This window comes from Lepisma saccharinum, chromosome 14, assembly GCF_977018435.1.
Source record: "Lepisma saccharinum chromosome 14, izLepSacc3.1, whole genome shotgun sequence".
NCBI classification, from domain to species: domain Eukaryota; kingdom Metazoa; phylum Arthropoda; class Insecta; order Zygentoma; family Lepismatidae; genus Lepisma; species Lepisma saccharinum.
The window spans coordinates 22,038,737-22,058,859 of record NC_139242.1 but is presented as its reverse complement, the minus strand read 5'-3'; the positions used below and the strand labels follow the sequence as shown (position 1 = coordinate 22,058,859).

General features: G+C 39.1%; 1 protein-coding gene and 1 non-coding gene across 3 annotated transcripts in view; both read right to left on the bottom strand.

Moving 5' to 3' along the window:
* Nucleotides 1–4,740: 4,740 nt before the first annotated feature.
* The window catches only part of LOC145998721 (tRNA endonuclease ANKZF1-like), a 75,637-nt gene continuing 60,254 nt past the window's right edge, over nt 4,741–20,123 (bottom strand). For both annotated transcript variants that reach the window (XM_083135232.1, XM_083135231.1), the window contains exons 9-12: nt 16,260–16,683; nt 13,607–13,748; nt 12,543–12,716; nt 4,741–5,940 (exon numbers count right to left, since the gene is read on the bottom strand). In XM_083135232.1, coding sequence (XP_082991358.1) covers nt 5,752–5,940; nt 12,543–12,716; nt 13,607–13,748; nt 16,260–16,683 — 929 coding nt within the window. In that variant the 3' untranslated portion in view covers nt 4,741–5,751. The remainder of the gene's footprint in view (nt 5,941–12,542; nt 12,717–13,606; nt 13,749–16,259; nt 16,684–20,123) is intronic.
* TRNAT-GGU (transfer RNA threonine (anticodon GGU)) lies at nt 9,596–9,667 on the bottom strand. The gene has a single exon. It is a non-coding gene; the product is annotated as a tRNA-Thr (tRNA).

Below are 20,123 nucleotides of genomic sequence, written 5' to 3'. Positions count from 1 at the left end.
TGGACGACCTTCGCGAATCGCGTCGGTGAGCAAATGGCGGCCACGATTAAATTCGTTATACCAGCGTTTCACAGTGGCAAAAGATGGGGCTTCATCGCCAAATGTGGAAGTAAGTTGATCGATGCACTCTTGTCTTGATAATCCACGTCGAAAATCGTATAAAATCATCGCACGAAAATGTTCACGAGTTAATTCCATTTTATTGTTGTCGCGCAATCTCCAAGGCAACATAAACAACACAAATGAAGCTATTGACAAAACATTTGAAGTACGTTATGGTCAATAATGCCAGACGATTCCGTGCAAACGTCAAATTGCACCTAATTTCAATCAGTGTTGCCAAGGCTCAAAATATAAATAGTGACTGTCGTAGAACAAAAAAAATTGCCTTTTTTTCGGCTTCAAAGTTCTCTTGATGCACAGATAGGCTAATCAAGACTGGATCTACAGTTTAAAGTGGAATCTGAACCACTGTGCGATGTGCCTCCTCTAGGGATATTTTTTATTATTATTTTCTCTCTCTCTCTTGGAAAAAAAAGAAGTAACCTTTGTTGACTATCAATTTCAGTGGCTCTACACCATTCATAAAAGGCTGCTGTCTGGCATTGAGTCTTGGCTTAATTTATAATTTCTCTTTGTTCTTTTTCCACCATTCGCTGAAAAAACATCAAACTTCTGTTTTTTTGAGCAACAATTGTTTTTTTCTCACAGGCGGAAAACATGTTCATCCAGAAGTGATTAGCAAAATAAATTCATTCATTCTTTATGTTAATGTAGACTTATTAGGGGATGCTATATATACAATTAAGAATAATGCTAAAATATTTTTCAAAACTGCTAAAGAGATAGGTTTGGAAGTTAACAAAGAGAAAACTAAATATATGCTTACAGGTCGAAACCAAGTGTTAGGTAATAATCAAAATCTAATTATTGATAACAACTCGTTCGAACCAGTTTCCAAATTCAAATACTTAGGAGTAATATTAACAAGTGAAAATTATATTAGAGAGGAAATAAAAAGTAGGCTCAATTCAGGAAATGCATGTTACTTCTCTCTTAATAAACTTTTGTCTTCTCGTTTAATATCTAAGAAACTAAAAGTTAAAATATACAAAACAGTAATTCTGCCTGTAGTATTATATGGGTGTGAAACTTGGTCCCTTACATTGAAAGAGGAACAAAAATTGAGAGTATTTGAAAATAAGATCCTTAGGAAAATATTTGGAGCTAAAAGGGATGAGGAGACAGGTGAATGGAGAAGGTTACATAATTTAGAACTACATAATTTGTATTCATCTCCAGATATTATTAGAATAATTAAATCAAGAAGACTTAGGTGGGCAGGCCATGTGGCACGAATGGGAGAGGAAAGAGGAGTTTATAGGATTCTTGTTGGGAAGCCTGATGGTGGGAGACCTGTAGGAAGGCCAAGACGAAGATGGAGGGACAACGTTGAGATGGACCTAAAGTAAATCGGTAGGGATGGAGAAGAGTATATAGATCTTGCTCAAGATAGGGACAGATGGAAGGCCTGTGTTGTTGCAGCCATGAACCTTCGGGTTTAAGAAGGCTAGAGAGTTAGTTAGTTAGTCTTTATGTTAAGCTAAGGAAGCTAATTTATACAATGCAAGACATTCTTTACAACAAAGGTTTCAGTCTGTTGTTTTCCCCTCTTCTTCCTTGCCCATTCAAGAAATTTAACTTTTCCATGAGAAAGCTCCCTCAATTTGAAATGAGTTGCTCTTGACTCATCACATGGACTTGAATGGAATGGGGTTGCAACACTACGTGACAAAAGAGAGAAACTAGTGCATACTTGATGGTCATCACTCATAATTTTTATGTGCAAAGCGAGCTCTTGGAAAGCTCACTGATCCAAGCCAGAAGAGCCAATCTGCTTCCTCTACTTCCAAAAAAACAGCACAAGAGGTAGCTCACCTCAAAAAGTACATGAGAGATCAACTACAGGCAGAAATGCTGGTGAAGCGTGGAAGGAAACCGCAGGTGAATAGGGCATCGGAACATTTAATGTTTTGAAGAAGAGTAAAAGTCAAGTGCCTTTAAGAATTATTTTGGCGTACATGCGCAACTGTGGAAATCAGTAAAAGTCATCACTGGTTGTCAGCACTCGACTAGATCTGTCTAGTACAGTGAACATTGCATCTGTATGGATATGGATTGAAGCAAGTATTTATCTTTCCTCCTTGTGTGTTTTTGTTTACATATCTTTTACATGAATTGAATTTGATTCCACGTATACTTCGAACTGGAAAGTATCTTATTTAATATAATAACCTGCAGTGTAACAGTCCATGAGGGCCAGTGCCTACTTACAGACATGTAGCCTCACTCCCAATGTTCATCCACCCAGTTATGGGGGAAGTTCGGTCAGTATGCCGAACTCTGTCGATTTCCTGGTTGCACTACTCATTCATAGCTCCCCAATTTCCTCGCGATGGTGAGTGGCCACCGATCCCATACACAGACCGAAATCTCAGGAAAAAAGTTGCTACACTCTCCCTAGAAGACTCTAACCTACACATGTCCCATAGCTGGAGTCCAAGGCATGCACCTTAGATTGCATGGCTATGGTATGGGATGAATCTATTTATAATGTTGGAGGGAATCATTTGGCAGTTTTGGAGATTGATTGTCAACTAGTTTGATGCACGAACTGTCCATGGCATTTTATAGAAATATAGGGCACTGTAGTTACAAATAAATAAAACAATCTGGATAAATCTAACCAAAAATTAGTTTACACAGAACATTTGTACATTGCTTACCAAAATCATCACAAAACAGTACTTACAAAAATTGGTTTACATTGACATTGAAGATACGGTTTCTAAAAGAGTAGCATGACAGAAGATGTTCAGAAGCATTGCCAGGATTTATATCAGAATGTACATTCTACTACAGTAAATACGTTAGATATAAAATCGCTCATACCTTACTGCAATAGTAAGATTTCTATCAATGCTGACAATATCAAGAGTTAAATGAAAAAAACTAGTGACAACATTGAAAGAGAATGGAAGTAACATTTACAATACATAACACAGGAAAAGTATGAACCTAACATCCAGGTATTTCTGGAATGAACATTTTGGTTGGCTGACTTACTTCATGTCACTTATTTGTACCAGTAGGTTAACAGTGACTGCAAGGTGAGGAGGATGTTAGAAGAAAAGAAACAAAGAACTGGAAGAAAGCATCTGTGGCCCTCTAACCTTCTATCTGCTTTTTGAGTTGGTGTTTTAAGTCCACTTTATGCACAGTAAGGCTAATCGGGACTGGACCTACAGCTTAAAGTGGGATCCGAACCACTTGTGCCTCCACTGGGTATCGAACCCGGGACCCCTTGAGTACAAGGCAGTGATGCTACCACTGCGCCATGGGGGAGGCCCCTCCTTCTATCTGCATTTAATGCATTCTTACATTTGTCACACATGACGTGCAATACATCAACTTGCCTATCACAGCAAGGTATGTGTCATCTTACACCTACTCTTCTGTGTATTGTGTGTATATACTGTCACCTAGAGTTCATCCAAAGTTAAGAGTAAACTGTGGATCTTATGATGACACCTAACATCCTTCATTGAACTTCTATTGGGGCATACACAAGTAAATTGCTTTAGAAAGACAAAGATCTGCATACAATGAAGCTTTTGACATCCGTAGCAGCCTTTTCTCAAGCTCTTGCCAGAGTATTCTCCATCTCCACTCCTGTACCAAACAAGTGGCAGGGAATGTTAGAAACCCACATCAGGCTCTTATTTTTAATCCCAGAAAATATAACAAATGTAGACATCATTGCAAGATGATGTGTATTGTAAATGAACTCGTATAAAATCATAATCGATTCTCAACATACACGTATACCATATATTCATAAAATCTCATATGCAAAGGCTTTTTATTCAGGTGGGGCTATAAAATGCATACAAATAACATCCATTCTTTTGAACACACTACACTGACAATGAATGTGTGATTGTGCTTTAGTGCATCTGGGATGAGTACTGTAAAAGAGCAGACGCTGTTCTGCACAGCATAATAAGTAATAAACATGGCTTGCACATCTATACTTTTGTGGTATAAGTAATTTGTTCAGAGAGATACATGTGTAAATACTGGCAACATAAAATAATTGTAAAAGTGTATTTTTGTATGTCCTTACCTACTAGGCAATATTTTTCAGTCTCAGTAATATTAGTTTATTATTATTTTTATTAATAGCCTGGAAAACCTGAAATTTTATTTAAGTGCAGGAGAAGCCACCCTGTACTAAAAATTACATCAAAGAAAACGATCATGAAGTTTCTAATTCTAGGTAAAGGAAAATTACAAATACAAATTGAACGGTAAAATTATATTCAAGTTCATGATGGATGCGGTAAACATGGCTTTACGAGGGTCGTTCAAGGAAAAAGTCCCCCCCCCATTTTCTTTTTTTTTTGAGAAAGTACGAGCCTGATAAATGAAATGGAACTAGTAATGTGTTCTTTCGTCTTTCCTCTACATTTACACACAATGCAATGTTCGTGGGGGCTACCGTGCGTGAGCGGCACGTGATTAGCGTGAGTCATGCAGTGAGAAACGTGCCCTGGCCATAAGGAGTAGCGAGTCATGGCGGAGCAACGTGTTTTGGCGGTGTGGAGTAAACAAGAAATTCGTTCCGTGATCTGGTATGAGTGGGCAAATGGTCTTGCTCCTATCGACATCCACAGGAAGCTGGTTGTTGTTTATGGAGACTCTGTAATTGGGATACGTGAAGGTTTCATCACGTTGGGTCTCACGACAACTCTCTGCAGAACATCGCACAATGCATATGACATGTTGCCTGGATTCTCTGACCCGGTACCACGATGAAGGGAACAACTTTCTCTGCCGTATTGTAACTCGGGATGAGAGCTTCGTTCATCACTACACTCCAGAATTCAAACGGACGTCGATGGAATGGAAACATCTGTGAAAAGTGTTCTTCGTTCCCTGGGCCCCGAATATTTTGCAGATGGCTTTCAAAAACTTGTGCAACGAAGGGACAAATGATTGTGCCGCCTTGGAAATTATGTTGAAAAGTGAGAAAGGACCATGCTACTTGGTGCAACTTGATTTTTGTCTGTAACTTAAGAAATAATTTTTTTGCAACATAGGGAAACTTTTTCCTTGAACGACCCTCGTAATATTATGACAAATTTCATGTTTCCACGTTGTTAATTTGATAGTTTTGTTTAATTAATTAAAAATTAATTGGAAAAACTATCGAATTAGAAATGTGGAAACACGAAATTTCTCGTACACAATGTATTCAAGTTGTTACCTGAGGGTAGATGAAGCCAATATCAGTCACCTGTTTTAATGCTTATAGAGAGCTCTGGAAACACTTCTTGGATACTCTGTGACATTACATGTATCACAGACACACTGTAACTCACTACACTACTAATTACATGTGTAGATACATTATCACCAGGAATGTCATTGATGACTACATAATATACCTTACCTGACATTCAGTCACACATGGAAAGATCATTAAGCTGAATCATATCATCACAGAAAGGGGAACAGTACCCCAAATGACATCCTCAACAAAAATAAGATCATAATTCTGTTATTACATATTTTTAAGAGCAAAAAGCTGAAAAGACTAATTCATATTCTTGAAGCTGTATTCACAATTTTTACACATTCACTAAGGATGCCCACAATATACACAATTTATGCGCTATGTCTTCTGTATCAGCTTGGCTTATTTTGAATTCTGTGAGTTTTCAAGCATGCCGTCGTACAAAATCTGAAGTAATTATATTCAAAGGGAACTTTTCCTGTAATATCAATGCCACAGAGAAAGCAGCGTGACAGGACAGTGGGATTATTTCCTTTGCTTTGAACTTGAGATAGAAATCGTCTCTCTGCCGCTAACGCCCTCTGAAAGAAATAAGTATTATGTGGTGTCAAATAGAAACTACTGTAATCTTAAAGTTGATTCATAGAACAGAGGTATTCAAACTTTCTCCCTCTCCCAACACATATAATACAATAATTTTGTTAGACATATTATTTTCAGTTGAAAAATACTTATTCCACTGTCATGGGTGGGTCTTTTAAAACATATTTTAAAATATTCAAAAAACACGAAAAATTGTACTTACGTTTTATGAGTATGTTATTTACAAAATGACGTTTCAAGAATCTATTGTTCTCTTCTTCAGGTCCAAAACTTCGAATACGAAAAACTTTTCATAGCCACGTCAAGATATTTTAAAAACTAGGAATGAGGGTGTGGATTTGATATGGGTTAGACAGGAATTCAAAAACTATGCCTAAAACTATTGTAGCGTCCATATTCCATTACAAATAAACAGTCCCTGCAGTTAAAAGATCCTTTCCATCTAAAACACGTATATACACAACATACTCATAAAACGTAAGTACCATTTTTCGTGTTCTTTGAATATTTTTAAATATTTTTAAAATACACGTTATATTGCTATTGTGAGTAATTCGTACATTCATAATGAGTTCAGGTGGGTCATGTGAACTAAAGTTACTCAACAATTTTCTTGCAGTTTCTGTGCAATGAAATATGAAACTAAACACTGTTGATTAAACATAACTACCCTTAAAATACTTTCCCAGATTTGTACATATAAGTGAACAATTTTGTCTCTCGGGTGGGACTGACAAAACACTGCCTCTTCACTTAATAAGACATTTATTTTAATTTATGTGATTGTCAAATGATGAAAAATAAATTATTTAAGACAGAGAGAAAATGCCTGGGGCATCAAAAAGTTTTGCCTGTTGAGGTATAATTTGTTTAATAATGGAAATATTGAAACAATGAACATTATATTACATATAGTTTGCCTGTCGTGTCCTCCCATCACATTCAATGCATTTGAGTGAGCGTTTTATTCAGGCCTCAAAAAAAGTTTGGAAAAAGTCCACAGAACACTCCCTGCCCCACTGTTCAGAGCTGTTTTCACCTCCTGTAGGTCTTCGAATCTCATGCCACGAAGCACAGACTTAGAACAGACTTTATGGTATCCCAAACTCTCAATTATCGCCTGTGCTGACCCATAGGACATGTGCACTATATCAGAAATGTCCTGGATGGTGATGCATCTATCCGCTCGAATGAGCTCATCAGCCCTGTTGCGGTTGTCGTTGGCCATAGACTTTGATGGCCTGCCAGTCCTTCACTTGTCTGCACTTTTGGTTTCTCCCACTTTGAACTTAACTACTGAAGTCTGTGCTTCGTGGCATGAGATTCGAAGACCTACAGGAGGTGAAAACAGCTCTGAACGGTGGGGCAGGGAGTGTTCTGTGGAATTTTTCCATACTTTTTTGGAGTTCTGGATATAAAACACTCGCATCGAACGTGATGGGAACTTTGAGTAGAGGACACTACAGGCAAACTACGTATATCGTAGTGTACCTCACATTTCCTGAGCTACCCTGACAGGATATACAAAGAATGCATTTACGACAGCAATATACATTTCAAGTATCATGAGTTGTAAAAAGGAAGTAGGGGGAGATAGCGAAGGTAGGAGATCGGAGGTGAGAGGTGTGGACATTCAGTGTTTGGCTTGGAAAGGAAGAGGAACATTGAGAGGACAGGGCTGTCCAACTATTTTAAGGCGAGACAGGTAATTCCCTTTCTCTAATAATGTAACTGCCGGTTCAGTCTTAAAGATCATAAAACCCAATTTGTGTGTGTCGCCAGTCATTTCATGAGTATTGATAGTTTACTTCATGTTCCAGTACCTCTCCAGAGAGGAGGGAGTTAAGCCCAAGCGAGTAGCGAAGAGCTAACGCCACCCAGATTCGATCCCCACACCAAAAGGTGGTGCTTTACGATATGTATGTTCATTGTTTCAATCTTTCCATTTTTAAACAAATTATACCTCAACGCAAAACTTTTTGATGACCCCTCGTAATTGACCTTTTAACATTCTAGTGGAGTTGAAGGGGAAATGTTAACAGTTAAGGAGAAATTAATTCTTTTTTTGGTGTCATGGGTGGGATGCAATAGAAATACATAATCAAAAAGTTAAATAAACTAATAATATGTAAAATACCTTCCACATTTTAACTTAATTATATATACAGTAAACCCTCGTTAACATGAATTCCAAGGGACTGAAAAATCAAGAGTCCATGTTAAAAAAATTCATGCTAACCGGGGATTCAAATTTTATTGTTCCAATACAGTTCTTTCTACACATTAAGATCATTTTCTGGTGAAAAATTCCTGTATATTGCGCTGTCCCAGACAAAAACGCAAATGCCTCGTAACTTCACGGCCAACTGTACTCATAGCTTCAGTAAAATTAGCAGTCAATTCGGATGTTGCTTGTACTGGCTACGTTTCAAAGAATAGAAAAACACATCTGAACACACAACTGAATTTGTTGGTTAAATACATATAAGCTCATTGTTGATGCGATGATAATCTTGATGTTACTCGTACTGGCTATGTTTTAAAGAATAGAGAAACACATTTGAACACATTGTTGATCTGAATTTGTTGGTTACAATACCGTATAAGTTGATTGTTGACAAGATGATGGAGACTGTTAAACGATTTCTTACATACGTAGCAGAGGAACAACTGAAAAAATTATGAAAAACTTTGAAAGTTCGTGTTACATGAGATCTAATGACGCAACGGACTAAAAAACAGTTCATAATTCATGCTACCCAAAATCTTTCTATAAGATATAATACTTCCCTGCCGGAACCAACATTTTGTTCATGTTAACCGAGTGTTCGTCTTAAGCGAGTTTGTGTTAACGAGGGTTTACTGTAATACTTGAATTTTTATCCAACAGACAATTTTAGATTATTCACTCACAAGATATGATAAAGTTGCAGCATTGCATTTAATTTTAAAAATTGAGGTTCAGGGACACTTTCAGATGGAATGCAATTAGGAAATTAATATTAAAGTGAACAGTTAATGATATTAGTAAAGATGAGTGGCCAATACCAGTTATACATGTACAGGAAAGTATCAGGCTGAATTAAATTCAATACTCTTCCACACTTTGGGTACCTTGCAGGACATGCATAATGTCACTTGACAATTTCACACTCTCAAAAGTGGATTTAATGATTAAATGGCAGCTATTTTAATATTCTGATTATTTCCAATGTGAACTTCAGAATATTTTAGGGATAAATTATATTAGATCAATAGTAAATAGTTTGGATTGACTTTGGTGTAAATATAGCTCAGTGACATATGGAAAATTAATGTTAACATTTCATTAAATGCATTCATAAATACTAGGGATCAGTACTCATGAGAGAGATTTCAAACGGATGCAACTCACGACGGAAGACAAGTGACAGCGGGATTCACAGTGAAGTGACAATCGACATTTGCCCCTTCAGCATATAAGCAAGCATTCACCGCACATGCGACAACAGATGAAAATGAGACAACAGGTGCCATTTGTAGTGACGCTTCCGTTCAAATGTTACATTGACAAACTTTGGTCCAAAAGCTCTCTTTCAGTAGATTAGGCACTCACAGGAGATGTACTACGTAGAAATTTTCAGTGAAAAATGCAGGCTCGACCAGGACTTGAACCTGGGTCTCTGGCATACCATGCCATTGCTCTAACCTATGAGCTACCGAGCCAGCCAGTTCAAGTCCTGGTCGAGCCTGCATTTTTCACTGAAAATTTCTACCTCTCTTACAGAGTCTAGCACTGTTAATATTTCAAAAATTGTAACAATTTGTGATCCATTCCTCACCTGAATTCAAAAGGCTCATTTATGGTCATTTTGGTGCTAAATTTAAAATTATACCACTCTAAAAAGGACCTTACAACCTGGATGGAGAATTCTGTATACAACATAAGTATTTCAGAATATATATAAATTTTAATATACAAGATTTCCATTCATGGTGGTTGCGGTAAACGCGGTTTAAAATTACTTACGTGAAATTTAAAAGATTTCGTAATTCCGTGTTGCACAATTTAATGGTTCAATCCTATTAATTTCGAAGATCCACTGTCTTCATTCACAAAAGGGTACGGCGTTTGAAGCGGAGATGGTACCGCGTCAGTACATTGTTTGTTCCCGGGCGGCGGTGGTTGCGATTTTTCCCGTTCGGCAGCACTGGCGCGCGCATCTTGGTTTGCGTCGTCTGCTTCCTGTTGTCCGGTGGCGTTGCCAGTTGGGGGTTGGGGGGCTGGGCCGTGTTGCTCGGTAATGTGCCGTTCCTGTTCCCCGCGTGGCTGGAGGGGGGTCGAGTATGTGTATAGCATCTTTTCTTTTTCAGGTCGGGGATCTTTCTGAGGACAGGGTGCCAAGTTGGGTGTGCTTGTCCATTGTCCAGGTTTAGTGCTGGTTTCTGCTGGATGATAGCATGGGTTTCTTTGATGGTGTTTTCTATGACAGAGCCGGTTGGGTGAAGTATGGATACGGAGGAGATGGTGTGGTTAGTGGAGTGGAGGTGTTGGGAGAGGCCTGATTTAGGTGTGTCGTTTTTGGAATCTTTTACATGTTCGTTAATCCGTTCTTGGACGGTGCGGATGGTTCTGCCAATGTAGGTGTTGTGGCATTGGCATGTGGTCTTGTAGACACCGGGGGATGCAAGTTTGGGTAGGTAGTATCTCTTGAAGTTGGGTAGTGCCCTTCCGATTTGGGATATGGGTTTATGTGCTACTCGGATGTTGAAGGGTTTGAGGGCCTTGGCAAATTTTCCAGATGTGGTGGGGTGGTATGGAAAGGCGATCCATTTGGGTTTAGGATTTTGGTTCGGGTTATCTCTGTTTTTTGGATGTCTGAACTGGGTTTCTGTTTTTGCGCACCACATGGATAGTTGGCGCTCGGTGTAACCGTTGTTTAGGCCTATTTCCGTTACACACGCTATTTCATCTTGCAGGTCATCTTCTGTGCAGCTGTGTGTGAAGGCTCCTCTGTAAAAGTTCATCCATACTCCAGCTTTCTGTTTTGGTGGGTGGTTGGATTTTGCATGGATATACTGGGTGCCCGAACCTGGTTTCCTGTATACGGATGTGACGAACTTGTCTTGGAGTCGTCGGATGCTGAGGTCGAGAAAGTTGAGGCGGCCATTTTGTTCCCTTTCAACGGTGAAGTTTATGTTGGGATGTATGTTATTGAGGGCAGTTAGGAGAAGGGTTAGGTCTTCTTCCTGTTTGTAAATGACTATGGTGTCATCTGCATATCTTTTGTATCTTATATGAGCAAACTCTGGTTGGTTTGGTTGCATCCGCACCGTCCAAGAACGGATTAACGAACATGTAAAAGATTCCAAAAACGACACACCTAAATCAGGCCTCTCCCAACACCTCCACTCCACTAACCACACCATCTCCTCCGTATCCATACTTCACCCAACCGGCTCTGTCATAGAAAACACCATCACAGAAACCCATGCTATCATCCAGCAGAAACCAGCACTAAACCTGGACAATGGACAAGCACACCCAACTTGGCACCCTGTCCTCAGAAAGATCCCCGACCTGAAAAAGAAAAGATGCTATACACATACTCGACCCCCCTCCAGCCACGCGGGGAACAGGAACGGCACATTACCGAGCAACACGGCCCAGCCCCCCAACCCCCAACTGGCAACGCCACCGGACAACAGGAAGCAGACGACGCAAACCAAGATGCGCGCGCCAGTGCTGCCGAACGGGAAAAATCGCAACCACCGCCGCCCGGGAACAAACAATGTACTGACGCGGTACCATCTCCGCTTCAAACGCCGTACCCTTTTGTGAATGAAGACAGTGGATCTTCGAAATTAATAGGATTGAACCATTAAATTGTGCAACACGGAATTACGAAATCTTTTAAATTTCACGTAAGTAAGATTTCCATTGGTTTATTGGTAAAATTAATGATTATTTTTGCTTATCTGACATACACACAAAACCTGTAATTTAGTGTAAAATTCTGTAATTTTGTTATTTTTATAAATATTAACATATAATCTGCACGTCCTGGTTTTGTAAAGCAAAAGTCTAGATATGCATGTTTCCCCCCATTGTTACATACTTTGGGGGGAGGGCACTTTCTGGCCCCCCAAATTCACCTAGAGGGACAGATATTGCATATATTTTAATATATAAAATAATTTTTATGCCATGCCAATTTTCCCCCCCAACAATTTATTTTAAATTGTCACCTCTGACCTGTTACATGTATCATTTAGGAAGTTAATGAACCATTTGTGTTCTTGGAGGAACTTTTGTAATTTTATATTGGATCTGTAGAATATCAGTAGTCTTAGCACCTTATCAGTGGCAGCAAAAATTCTACATCAATTCATCCCTACTTTACACCGAACATTCCAAATGAGTTCCATTGTATTACTTCAAGAAATAGGAAATAAGGAAAAATGCATCCTTTGACATTTGAGTGCAAATGGATCCGATGACCACTTACAACATTGCCAGGAAGAACAATATTGAGATTTTTTGGAACAGCCATTGACTTATGCAAAACAGACACATATGCTTTATTGTACACATTATTACCTTTTCTCTGTCACTGAGACTAAGGAATCTCTGCCTTTCTTCTTCTTCCTTTTTCCTTTCTTGCTCCTGCTTCTTTTTTTCTTTCTCTCTTTCTTTCTTTGCTTTTCTTTGAAGCTTCCTTTTTTCTGCCTCTGCTTGTTCCATATCATCAGTAAGAGGGCCAGGTATTTGAGCCTGAGGAGTAATGTTGAATATGCTTTTATTTCTCTTCAATATTGTTCATCTATCTTCTAATTAGTACAAGATTATTAGAGCTAAAATATGATTTTATTTATGTGTGGCTTATAAGGTTCTTTCTAAAACTGATGATCAAGGAGGGGGGGGGGTAAAGGGGAGTACTCAACAGAAAGAAACTCATACATGTATGCAGTGCAAACCAGTGCTGCAGGCCGTGGGAAGTGACATGTGCTGCTAACGTAAGACAGCTGACTTCTGTGAAGCAGTTTTTAATCAAGTGACTTCTCTCCTATTAGCCATTTTTCTTTCTGTGACTATAGAAGAACCCTAAAGAAGTATCCGGTGATGGACCAGAAATGTCAGTTTTAGAGACAACCTTATAAGCCACAGGTAAATAAAATCTGTATTTTATCTCTAATAAATAGCAACTGGGGTTATGAAAACATTTAAGAAATTACTTGAACTTAGTTCAAGATTTATAAAACATTTAAATTAAATAAAAAATACCACAATATTCTTCACAATATCACTTTAAGAATCCTATTACAGACACACAAACACACATAGCAAACTGGTGCACTTTATTCGCTGGCATACGTAAGTACATTTCATGGGTGTATAAATATCTTACTGCATCTAAAGTCCCGTAACCTGAATACATCCAATAATTTTAATATATACTTGCTTTGATTGATTGATTTGGTGTTTTAAGTCCACTTTATGCATAGTTAGGTTAATCGAGACTAGACCTACAGTTTAAAGTGGGATCCGAACCACTATGTGCCTCCACCAGGTATCAAACCCGGGACCCCTTGATTACAAGGCAACAACGCAACCACTGCACCAGCGGCAAGGCCTCTATACTTGCTTTTAAATATGTTACTAACCTTTTTATAATTGTATCTATCAGGCCACTCTGCCATAAACTTCCTAAACACATTGCGAGTTTCTTTGCTTGGAGCAACATTGTATGGAGTTTTCCCTCTCTTATTTCTTAAGGCTGGATCAGCACCACATTCCATTAGGATCCTGTAAGTACACAAGTATAAAAAAGTTAAAAAAAAGATTGTTTTCAGTGAAATTCATAATCAAGAAGATATAAGGGCTATTTCTTCCTCAACCTCCAGTGAGGCGTACAAATTTGAACTAAAATAACAAACCACGATCCTTTATATCCCTTCATCAAAAAATTGTATCACCTGGGTACGAAGCCACATTGACAGCTGGATGACAACAGTGGTCATGTGCAGCAGTGTTTACACAAGGGGTCTATTTCAGTTAGGCCAGCTACACACCAGATCTGACACAATGCGATGCAACGAGTCATTTTTGTTGCAAACTAACTTGGGGAAGGTTTAACATGAGGATCTTATGGGCGGTCGCACACATGTTGCGACGGTTTGCAAATGTTTGGGGAATTTGGTATCGCAAGGAGTAGCTTGCGACAAAACGATCTGTGCATGCGCAAATCCATCCAATTCAGCCACAGACATCTAATTACTGACAGAAAACTTCAGGCCATATTTTCCACACTGGGGAACAGTATCATGGCAATATTTTTAATTAATTGCAAATGAAACGTGAATATATTCTGACACAGGAGATTGCCGAAACAGAAAATCTGGATGACAAGATTAATGTTGCCTTAGAAAATAAGCTAAATAGCTCATGCATTGTTATTTGACCTATGAATTAAAGTTTAATTAAAGGCCAAAGCACGATGCTACTACCTTTTGTATCATTATGAAGATATTAAGTCATATTTTGAGATGCATTTTGAGATACGAGAGCTATTTTTTTTCAACTTCCGATAGGGCATGAAATCAAAACCACCGTGAATAACAAAATGGGTTTATTGACAAAAGTTACGCACATGTATAATAAACTTTTCAACATAATCACCAAGAAGATTCAGACATTTATCGTACCGATGCACCAGCTTTCCAATGCCCTGTCTGTCGAGTTAGATCTGTACGGTGTCCTGAAGCTCCTCAAGTGTGGAAGCGCTGTCCTCCCAACAACTTCTTCATCGCCGAGAAAAGGTGAAAGTGACTCGGCATCAGGTCTGGGCTGTAGGGAAAGTCTTCGGACAGTTCCGAAATCGTGAACTGACACCTTGTCCGAACCACTTGATCCACGCTGCACGAGTTCATCTGAGCTCGCCACAGACTTCCGTGCCTGACCACCTTCATCATGAACGTCCATTCGGCCATTTTGAAATTTCCTGCACCATTCGCGAACCACGACATCACACAGAAAGTTTTCACCATACACATGGCTCATTCGACGGTGAATTTCCGTTGCATTGTGTACCTCTGCCTGTAGAAATCATATTACACTACGCATCTCACACTTGGCGGGAGAGTCGATTGTAGCAGAGATCTCTACGTGCCCGTCCCTCAGCTTCAACTGAAGTGTTGGCTTTGGCAGTGGTGGTGGTGGTGGTGGTGGTGGGGAGGGGGGTGCCAATGATGCTGCGTGATGCCCTGCTTCCTAGTGCTTCACGGGCCACCTAATGGCACCATCGAAGGTTGAAAAAAAATTGCCCTCGTATTAAAAACTGACTCTATTCACAACATACAAAATGATAAATTAATTCTGCATGTACATGTACATGGATGCATTGATTCTGCAGTAAACTGTTATGTATTGTTAACCCACTTTCCAAATTATAAGACAGAACAAGACCTATTGCATACATGGGCGAAATCTGCAAACAAATTTTAGCTAAGAAACAAAATTACTCGTCGTGTCACTTTGTGACTCATCATGTTGTGTTGTGTCGCATCCCTTTGCGACTCATCATGTTGCATCACATCATGTTGGATCTGGTGCGTGGCTGGCCTTACCGTGCACTGTGTTAACATGGCCACTACGATTGAGGATACTGCTAAGTGGAAAGTATCATGTTCCCTACAAGATAAAGACTCAATTTGACTTAAATCATTGGAGAACGGATGCCAGAAGAAGTTTTACCAGTGTTTTGGTCTTTCATGGAGTCAAGCAAAAATACTGCACAACACTTTCACAGTGTCTAAATATACTGAAGGTTAGGTAAAATTCAAAGTTTCCATTTATTTTGCACCAATATTGTGTAAAAATCTATACTTTGTGGTTGCATAACAGATATTTCAATATTCTAACGTAATTCTTGAATATTTTGAAGCAAAACTGGTAAATTGATGCACATAAATTGAAGTGGAATACTCACCCGTTAATATTAATCAATATTTTCAACAACTTTTAATTGCTACAATTTTCAAGCATCAGTATCGCTATCAATGAAAATCGATAAGAGTATCAACATCAGTATGGTAGACTTTCCCTCGACAAAACTAGGGCATATGAATTAGGTTTATACCCATAAAAATAATAAAATGTCAGAATCTTGCACTAAATTACATGCTATTTTTAGATATATTGATCAGTAAAATCACTGGTAATTTTACAATGCCAGCCAATAATCTATCCCATTTTTAAAACAAACATGGAATACAGCTAGAAACAAAAGAAAAAAACTTGTAAAAATATAGTACTTACTTGATGATGGCATTATGTTCTAAAGATGATGCTACATGCAACAAAGTATTGTTATCGGCTTCATGACTCTTCTCATTCAGGCAGCTCAATAACACAGCAGCATTAATTGTTACTGGTGATGCATCAGCAGAATTCATATTTTCTGTTGTGCTTGGTCCGTGACTTTCCTGTGTCTCGCCCTCCAAGGAAACAGATGTTTCCTTCGTAGACTCCAAACTTATTAGTGTGCTATTTTGTAAAGCCTCAGCTCCATCAGCAGAATTGATATTCTCTGTTGTGCTTGATCCGTGACTTTGCTTCGTCTCACACTCCAAAGATTCCTTCGCAGACTCGCAAGATGCTACTGCAATATTTAGTAGAGCTTCATCTCCAAGTTTGCATGCAGTGTAGAGATTATTTCTCAACACACTGATCTTTTCCTCTCCTGTAACAAATTAAGGAAAACATTATTGAAGTTGTCTTATTTACAAATAATTTGCAAATGGGCGAGAAGAACTACCAAAAGTTTAAGGACCCATGCATATTTCATGAACATGCTTCCTGTCCGCAAACTTTTGGTCTCGGGCATATGATTTTTTACAGGGAACTAGTACTTGTGGTGAGGAACATTTGCTGACATTTTCATTACAATATATCACTCTTTGTTTTGAAGTTATTAATTTTTTTATTTTAAATAATTGGAAAGAAAATAGCTATTTTTTTTATATTTGAGGAGATCTGTACAGTACAATATGGGGATGACATTCATGATTTTTGTTATGGAGAAACACATATACCTGTAGAATATTTAAAAATGAAATAGAGCAACAGAATGTGTTTCCATTCCTCAGTTTTATAATGGGAAATAGAACCACAGAAAGAGGCCATAAAAGAAACAGGCTTTGACCTTGGCTGGACGGGAGACCCTTCAAGCTACAGAGATCGTTTATGTGTCACGTTGTAGCGTGAATACCGTACTACAGAGTGCAGCACTGTATTGGATTAGGAACAACATTCTTCTCGCTGCATTTCTCACTCTGTTAGAGGGTTTGCTGGTGTCTGGTTGTGCAACGTTGTGGTTACACAAAATGTGTGTGTGTGTGGGGGGGGGGAGTGTGAAGGAGGAAACCAACTGACAGATAACTGGCATTCATAAGTGCAGTAAGTCTTATAGAGAGATTGCAAGTCAGTTGGGTGTCAGTAAAATGTGTGTGGAACAAGCAGTAAAGAAATTCAAGACAACCGGTAGCGTTGCTGACTTGGCACGGAGCGGTAGTGAAAGTATGGTGAAGAGGGTGAAATTGTGTTTGACAGCCCGAGGAGAACCAATAGACTATTAGAAACATCCACAACATGAGTTGTGTGTGATATGATGTGATTACATTGTATTGTATGTATGTGTGGGCCAAATACAGAATTCACAAATTTCATAGGGTGTCCTTCAACTTTTGGTAGGAAACTTTACTTTTTGAGACGATACCAATGTGTGTGGAGGCACATTGTACAGTGATTTGGAGCCCATTTAAACTGTAGGCCCAGTCCCAATTAGCCTATCTGTGCATAAAGTGGACTTAAAACTGAAACTCACACAAACAAACAATACCAATGTATTACTAATTGCCAAAATCCAGTACTGTAAGATCCATAAAGTGTTGGCTGGAATTTAACCACTGATACTATCTAGAATTTGGATATTGTGAATGATCCAGAAAATGCCATGCGACAACAGTGCAGTCTAAATATCCTGGAAATCAGTTGTCCAAGTGAGAGGGGATGGTATCTTCCCATGTAGCAAAATTTTCGTAAAGCATCCCCCAGTTGTCTCGCTGTGTCGCCATTACAGAAGCATCCCCCGGCTAACCCCAAGGCTCATCCAAACATCGCTTTAGCTAACGTTTTCCACTCTGCTGGAAATTATTTAAAATGTTTAATTTTCATTAATTTTGCATTAGTATCGTGAAAAAATTACTTTTATGATTAAATGGCAGCTGTTTAATATTATGGTTATCACATGTGAATTACAAAAAATTCAAATTAAGCTCTGGCAGATGTAGTTGCAATTAAAGCACTTACATATGACAATTTATAAACATTCTGAACCACTTTAAGTTAGTGCAATGTTTACATATTGGTATCAGTGGAAATCTACATTGGTGTGTGTTCACATTGATTCTGACTCAGCCCTACTCCATGCCTTTACTGAATTCTATTAGGTACAGTCATAAAATAACAGGAATTGTATTATAACTTTTTTACAAGGATACACACAGAAATGTTTTTTGCCTTAATTTTCGACATAGTCACCCTGCTTTTCAACACATTTGGTCCACCTGTCCACAAGCTTGCGGATGCCCTCCACAAATAAAACTTTTTGGCATGGCGTGTAACCATCTTTGCACCGGCTCGATCACCTCGTTGTCATCTGTAAACTTCTGACCCCGCAAATGTTTTTTAAAGGTCCAAACAAGTGAAAATCCAATGGTGCCAAGTCGGGACTGTATGATGGATGTTTCAACACCTCAAATTTCAGATTACGTATTGTATCCATAGTATGCACAGCCATATGGGGGCAGGCGTTGTCGTGGAGCAGCAATACTTCTTTTGAGAGAAGTCCCTGACGTTTTGATCATATGGCAGGCTTCAACTTGCTTACCAGCATGTCACTGTATCGAGCACTATTCACAGTTTGACCCTTCTCCTGGAAGTGCCAATATAGGGCCATTGACATCCCAAAAGATCGTTAGCAGCACTTTCCCAGCAGATGCCTATGTCTTGAATTCTTTCTTGACCGGAGACGTTGGGTGCTTCCACTCCATCGATTGTTTCTTACTCTCTGGTTCATAATGGTGCACCTAGGACTAGCCTCCTGTCACAATGCTCCTTCACGAGCATTACGGTCCAAGTGCTCCTGAGCGATTGTCTGGTGTGCACGTATATGAACACTCGACAGATGCTTTGGTGCCCATCGGTTACACACTTTCCTATAGCCAAGGTCATAATGGATGATATTGAATGCAGATCCATAACTCATGTTGAATTCCACGGCAATTTCATCAACAGTGACTTGCCTGTTGGCACAGATTCGCTGGTCGATCTGCTGTTTCACTGTCTCAGTTCCCACGCAAACTGTTCTCCCACTCTGCTGTTCATCACTCATATTTTGTTTTCCACTTTTGAATCTTTCCACCCATTCCTACACTCTCCCCTTACTTAAACACTTGTCTCCATACTGAACCTTCATTCTACTGTAGATTTCAGAAGATTTCACTCCCTCTGACCACAAAAAACGAATAACATTTTATTGCTCTTCTTTGGTGCAGGTCAACAGCGGAGCGGCCATGTTGTATGTACTACTGCGCAGGTGAAAACTGCTTGATCGTCCCGACACCTATGTGGCATATTGCTAAGGAACCATTTTGTGTCCAGTGATACAATTTTTCATTGTACATCAATCTCCCTGAAAGTTATAATAAAATTCCTGTTATTTAATGACTGTACCTTGTACTATCGAAATTACTTCATTCATTTCTTCAACAAGTTTGCACAACTTAAGGTGGGCATACATTAACGTACAAGTACGTCGAGGTAATTAAATTTTGCATGCAACGTAGAAATCCGACAGTAATTGGGGACCTGTGGATGGTACACACCGTAATTTTCATACGAACCCCGTAATTTTCATACAGCCCAAAAGTTTAGGAGGTCTTAACTTTTATGCATATACGCGTGCGTAAAGGCAGCGGGGGAATAAAAGGGCAGGTTGGGACTGGAAGAAACCAGCGGAGATAATTGCCCTGCTCTTCCCTTGGCCAAGACCCAGCTATTGTGAACAACGATAATCTGTCCCTGGCGAACTCCTTTGTAGAAAGCGGGTAGTACGGGACT